The following is a 7416-nucleotide window of genomic DNA, read 5'->3' as shown; positions in this document are numbered from 1 at the left end:
ATATATATATATATATATAAGGATTTATTTTTCATAATGTGATAAAAAACCAAGGCTGTGCATGTTATAGAACATTTATAAATGATCAAGACAAGAATGGTTTTGATTGTAGTTTGCTCTTAAATAAGGTTGATTTTAGGGGCTAAATAGCATTAACTTTAAGAAAAAAATTTGTAAAAAATATTTCAGAAAAAAAATTGTTTTTGTTTTTAATTTTTTAAAATTATGACTCTGGCAAATATTTGTTAGGTGTGTCCAGACAGTGAAACAATCACGTTATTCTGATTTGGCTAATGATTTGGAAATTGATAAAGCAATCATGTATCTGAAGCAGAAAGATTTCAAACAGGTAAGTAACAATATCAGAGCTGTGAAGTCGAAACAAAAATCTTCAACTTCAACTCTGACTCCTCTACTATCGGTACCTCCTCCTCCTCTTCCTCCTCCTCCTTCTTCCATGCTTTACTGGGCTGGATATTTTGACAGGATCTAGTGGGTCCAAGGCCTACACAGTGTTCCAGTGTTTGCTTTCTTTGGCAAGGTTTCTATAGTTGGATGTGTAATAAGGACAGACCTTTAAATTACTAGCACAGTGTGTGTGTGTGTGTGCATGTGTCTAGTGGGCTCTCAAACCGTTTCTGTCCGCCCAGTTTCGCTTACAAGCCTTGGGCTGACCAAAGGCTGTAAAAACAAAAGGAACTTGCTCCAAATTCCATATTGTGAAATTGAAAGCAGGACCTTATGATTACAAAGAGAAATTCACCATTTGGCCATCCTGAGACTACAGATATACAAAGACATCTCAAAAATAAATAGCCACCCCTCACTATACTGTTTTACCTGATGGAGCACTACCTGGTGCTTGCTTCAGACTTGTTAATGTATTATGCACAAGGCATATTTGTTAAATACTGGATTAAGTATTTAAATGTATCAAGTGATGTTATTTTGTGTTGAGAAACAATTTTTTCTAAACTGATGGTGTCTATTTTCTCTTGAGGCGTTTGAGTGTATATGTATATATATTATCATTATTTCACACTCTACAGAACATTTGCAATCCTGAGTAGGACACACGGAATTACCCAACGACGAAATTTACCAATGTCTAACAACATATTGTAGGCACAGACATCGAATATGGACCATTGTGTTAGCTAGCATCTGGAACCAAACTGAGAGCAAACACAGTATCTATCCGGGTAATATACCCCTGCAAATTCACATACACATACATATATACACATAGAGGCAGTCTGCTCCCATTCCAAGCTTCACCACTTTTTGCTTCATGTGCTTTTCTTCGTACATGAGCATGTAGGTGGCTCTTGAGTATCAAGAACTGTTTGAAATTTGCATTACAAACAGTGCAAATACGTCTCACCTCAAGTGGGAAAGTGTCGTTTGTCTTGTTTAATTTGTGGATATTGAAAAGCGTTTTTAGATCAGCGCAAGACTTAACATATCTTACTACAAATATGGTATATGAGCATGTCTGCTGGAATGAACTTTGTGTTATTTGAGTTATCTACTGGCAAGCAAGACCGGTGCAAACCAAAAAGAGATAACAAAAAAAAAAAAAGAATGGTATAAAGACTTGTTAGAAACCAGTCTTGGTGAGTTGAATATATTATACAAAGATGTTGAATCTGTTTGCTCTCGACAGAAATAAATGGCAAAACAAGATCTGGTCTGGGATAAAGGATTTTGAAGGCAACAAGCGAAAATATGTGGAGAGGAAAAGAGAACGAGACGCTTTTATACGCACGCATGCACACATACACACACACACACACACACACACACACACATCTCTTCAGTGTCAATATAATAAAATTCCCATCAAACACTGGGATTGACACAGTGAAATGTCTGCATCCCTTCCATAAAATGTGTCATTCTAACTATTTAATTAATTAATATTATTATTATTATTGTTGTCATTTCACAAGGCTGTGGAGACTTTGAAATCATTTGAAAAAAAAGATTCTAAGGTTGCTAGTATTGCAGCTACAAATTTATCGTTCCTGTATTTCATGGTAAGTGGACATCTCTTCAGAATGTTTACTTTCTTTTATTTATTAATTAATTTATTTATTTATTCATTTACCTTTGTACAATTTATTATAAAGACTTCATCAGTTGTGAAAAATAATTACTAAATAGCTCTACCCTGTACACACTGTATGCATTGAAGCAACACCCTCCTCTCTTGTCGTTATGTGATGTGCTTTCATTTTCAAGTATATCTTATTAGCTACACTTATTCTTTTATGCTTATTTTTTTACTTGCTTCAGTCATTAGACTACGGTCATGCTGGAGCACCACATTGAAGTATTTTAATCAAATTTATTTTTTTAAGCTTGGTACTTATTCTATTAGTCTCTTTTGTTGAACCACTAAGTTACAGGAATGTAAACACGCCAACATCAGTTGTGATGAGGAAGCAAACACAGACACACAGGTACACACACACACACACGCACACACACACACACATGCACGCACACACACACACACACATACAACGGAATTCTTTCCTTTTCTGTCTAACAGATCCAGTCACAAGGCTTTGATTGGCCCAAGGCTATAGCAGAAGACACTTGCCCAAGTTGCCATGCAATGGGACCGAACCTGTTTGCGTTTGTCCCGCTACAATTTGGCAATCTGTGTTGGTTTGTTTTCGTCCCCATAATTTAGCAGTTAAAAGTGACCAATAGAATAAGTACTAGCCTCTATTTTTTTTTAAAAAGGAAGTACTGGGGTTGATTTTTTCAACTAAACCCTTTAAGGTGGCGCCCAAGTGTGGCTGCAATCCAATGACTGAAACAACTAAATGATAGAAGATAAACCAGTAGCTTCAAATGTCAAGAAAGTCCTTTTCTCTGGGAATGAGAATTAATGATAAAATCTACCTCAGAGTGGAAGAAAATTCAGCAGAAACTACAAAACAGTTTAATCCTTTCGTTACTGTATTTATTTTGAGATGCTCTGTGTTTCTTTCAATTAATTTTAAATATATCAAAAAATTTAGTAAATTAACTTAGTTATCATTAGGAATATAAATATATATATATATAGTATTGAGTGAATGGCTTTCTTTCAGGAGCATGACCTTACCCAAGCTGAGAAATATGCTGATATGGCGATAACTGGAGATCGATACAGTCCTTCAGGTGAGGTGATTGTTTCTCTTTATCTTGTGATTCTTATGGTAATGTTGGTGATAATGGAAACGGAGATTAATGATGATGATAGTGGTAACGAGGATGATGATGTTGGAGGTAGTGGTGACATCAGCAGCAGTTGGTGAGTGATGATAATATGGGAGGTGGTGAGAGTGGAAATTATCAGTCTGAGATGATGACGAGGAGGAGGCCAACAATGGCAACAACAAAGGATGACAATTTCAGTGCACTGTTCCATTTGTGCTGTGATATTATTATACTATCTAATAGAGTAGCATGTGGAGGCAGATGGCTTAATGGTTAGGGTGAACGATTCTACCAGCTTGCCATCTTATGATGACATTAATATTAAAAATAAAAGAGTGGATGATGAGTTAGTTTCATTTTCAGTTCTTGAGATTATCTGATATCTTCTTGGTTTGCCACTATCCTCAGACTTAACCCAAATGCTTGCAACATGGCTGTCTTCACTAAAGGCACCAAGTGGTGATAAACCAGGCAACATATTTAAGTTTACCTCAAAAATAGGCTATGGTAGGATTTGAACTCAGAATGCAGAGAGGCTGGACAAATACTACAAGGCAAACAGTCAGATATTCTTACTGTTCTGCCAATCCATTACCCAGAATTGACACTGTTTTACCAAGTCTGAAAGATGAAAAGCAAAGTTGACCTCAGCAGGATTTGAACTTGGAGCACAAAGAGTTGAAACTCTTTGAATCTGTAAATATCTGTAAATCAGGTCAGCAGACCATTATTAAAGGCACTCCATCTGTGACCATCCAGGACTATGCAGTATATCGCTTACTCTTTAATGAGAGTAGAATGTAATTTAAGGATGATTTGATTGTTATTTCTAACAGGTTGATTGACCAAATAGAATGTCCCTTTAGGGCTTATTTCATGCATTGGTCTGTTGTTTAAACCCAGGTCAAGCTTGATCAAGCAGATATATAATCAAAAGTAGTCCACTCATGACCATCCCATCTATTTTTCCCCAGACTGCATTTCAGACCACATTATGCGTTGTTTACTTTATTTTTAAATGTGATAGTTTGTGATTGTAGAGGTATTTGGCAGCCAAAGAACTGTGAGATTGAGCACATCCATAATAACTCCCTGTGTTAGTGTTGACAACCTAGAATCTCATGTTATCATTTCATTTTATTTATTTATTATTATTTTTTTTTGCTATAATGAGGTTTTGATTGAGGCTTTATAATGCGATTTCAATTTAAATACAAACGTTTTTAGAAAGTGTATAATCTTCGATGAGTTGACATCAAAAGAGATAAAATACGAAGTCAGTGTTATTATCCGTCATCATCCACTAGCCATTCAGTAAATGTTTGAACATTCTAATATGTGTGACCTTTGATTGGGCTTGGTGTTAAAAGGGTTAAAAAGATAAAGATCAATATTATTATCCGTTATCCACACAATAAATCACTATTTGCCAATATGGAATTTCATTAATTGTGAAATTTTCATGTATAGTGTACATTTTTTTCTAACCTAAAATAAAAAGGAAAAATTAGGGAGGATTATATTAAAGATATGATATTGGGTTGAAGAGCTTTGCTTCCCCTGCACATCCATTTTTATTTTTAAAAAAATGTAATAAAACATTATCATTTTTTTAGATTATTTTTTATCATCATCATCATCATCATCATCATCATCATCATCATCATCAGCATCATAGTCAACGTCATCAACATCGTTGTTTTTAACATTCTCATTTCCAAGTTGGCATGGGTCAGATAAAACTTGCTGAGTCAGATTTTCGAAAGTTTGGTTGCTCTTCCTGTTACCAACCAACCCTCATCTTTTCCAGGATCATATCTCTCCACAAGTCTTTCAGATAATAAAACAGCCTGTTGGCTAGACATATTTTTACAGCAGATTGTAAACAATGACGGCACCATTTGATTGGACAGGGATTTTGTTTTCATGCAACTTACAAAGTCAAGACGAGTGGACAATAAAAAAGTTGCATAGCTACATACACTCACTCACACATATTTATGATATTTAAATAAAATCTTATATATTATGCAATACAACGATGACCACAGGACAGGCCCCAATATTCGATTTATTTCTTATAATGAAATTAATTGAAATAACTTGTAATTAGAAATATGAATGATTTTACAATTGCATACCTATGTACACACACCTCATACATATTACTCCGACACTGTTCCCTTTGTCATTCTCCCCATTCCCATCCTCTCACAATACCTATCTTCCTTCCATCATGGGGGCATTCTTTTGCTTTGCAAGGTGGCCCTAACTGATAGTGCCTCAAAAAGCACTTGGTGCTCTTAGTAGAATGGTAGTCAACTTGAGTATTGACAATGCAATGCTTGAGGGGGCTCTTAAGTGTTGCTGACAGCAAGTCAACCTCTATAGTGCTGGTGCTATGAAAAATGCATTCAGTATGCTCTGTAAAGGAAGTGGTGTTAGGAAGGGCTTCCAGCCATTGTAACCATTCTAAAGATGGAATGTGGAGCAAGACATGATTCTCTGACTCAATGAATGCCAGCACGCAAAACAGATAAAATGCCAAAATGAATGTTTCTAAGTCTGTTAACAGCCTCAGTAGTTCTTCTTTGTTATTTATTTTTCTTTCTTGTCTCTTTTTAAGCCTTGGTGAATAAAGGTAATGTGCTTTACTCGAATAAAGATTATGAAAAAGCTCGAGATTTTTACCAAGAAGCACTGCAAAATGATTCTTCATGTGTTGAAGCTTTATATAATCTTGGTAAGTAATAATAATCCATTTAGTCAAGTCACAATTATCTGGCTGGCATCATTAGAATTATCAACCACCACTTTCTGAGTGAACACTCAACAATTTTTGTTCTTCTTGTTGGCTTACCTCTACAGTGCCCATGAAAATTGCTTTTGAATCTTTTTCACTCAGATTTCTTTTATATATATATGTACGTGTGTGTGTACGTTTGTGTGTCTGTGTTTGTCCCCCCAACATCGCTTGATAACCGATGCTGGTGTGTTTACGTCCCCGTAACTTTGCGGTTCGGCAAAAGAGACTGATAGAATAAGTACTAGGCTTACAAAGAATAAGTCCTAGGGCCGATTTGCTCAACTAAAGGCGGTGCTCCAGCATGGCCACAGTCAAATGACTGAAACAAGTAAAAAAGTATATATATATATGTATTAATTGGAGTTTACAGTATTTTAGATCCATTTCAGCTGACCTTACCAAGTGGTATAGCACTGGGTATTAGATAACATAATATTAGACAACAGGGCAGTTATCTAAAGACACATGCTCTTCAGAGATGGCAAGGATGGGAAAAATATGGTTACTGCTCTCTGTTATTTATTTCAAATTTTGGCATAATGTTAGCATTTTCAGGGAAAGGGATAAGTCAGTTACATAGACCCCAGTGTTCAGCTGGTACTTATTTTATTGACCCCCAAAAGCACGAAAGGCAAAGTCAACCTTGGCAGCATTTGAATGCAGAACATAAACTTGGAAGCATTTTTTCTGGTGTGGTCACGATTCTGACAGCTTGCCACCTTATATCCGGTTATATCCGGTTTGTTGGTGGTGTGGAAAAAAGATGGAATGAAGATGTGGGTGACAATAGAGAGAAGGAAATCCTTGATTGGTAAGATGAGCTGAAATCAGTCTATAATCCTATATCATCAATCAGCATGAACATTTAACATCTGTTTTCCATGCTGGCATTGATTACTTTGGTTGATATACCTGCTCTATTGACTAACACACGAGTGCATGTTTCTTCTGGCTTAGGGATTCTTAGACAAATATGTGTGTGTGTATGCTTCCCAACCACATGGTACTGATTTCAGTCCCATGCAAGTGTCTTCTTCTATAGCTTTGTACATGTATATGTACATATATGTATGTATGTATGAATGATATATATATATATTACAGTTCTATATGCCCACGGGCATATGATGTAGTGGTTAAGAGCGCGGGCTACTAACCCCAAGATTCTGAGTTCGATTCCAGGCAGTGACCTGAATAATAATAATAATAATAATAATAATAATAATAATAACATCGAAAAATACCTTAAGAATGAGAACCCAGGTTCAAAATTTCCCCAAAGCACCTGATGAAAGCTGGAGGCTATATCAGCCAAAACGTGTTAACAACAAACAAGATGAGGATAAATATCTGTCAAATGTAAATAATGTATATATATATATATTTATATATAT

At 35.7% G+C, this 7416-nt stretch overlaps 1 protein-coding gene across 1 annotated transcript in view; it reads left to right on the top strand.

Annotated features, from left to right (window-relative positions):
• Positions 1 to 7416, top strand: part of LOC106867348 (intraflagellar transport protein 88 homolog) — a 100442-nt gene that overhangs the window by 55817 nt on the left and 37209 nt on the right. The window contains exons 13-16 of the mRNA XM_014912200.2: positions 250 to 349; positions 1953 to 2039; positions 3108 to 3177; positions 5843 to 5959. Of these exons, the coding sequence (XP_014767686.1) occupies positions 250 to 349; positions 1953 to 2039; positions 3108 to 3177; positions 5843 to 5959 (374 nt within the window). The remainder of the gene's footprint in view (positions 1 to 249; positions 350 to 1952; positions 2040 to 3107; positions 3178 to 5842; positions 5960 to 7416) is intronic.

Source organism: Octopus bimaculoides, chromosome 10, assembly GCF_001194135.2.
Source record: "Octopus bimaculoides isolate UCB-OBI-ISO-001 chromosome 10, ASM119413v2, whole genome shotgun sequence".
NCBI lineage: Eukaryota > Metazoa > Mollusca > Cephalopoda > Octopoda > Octopodidae > Octopus > Octopus bimaculoides.
This window is presented reverse-complemented; position numbering and strand designations above follow the sequence as displayed.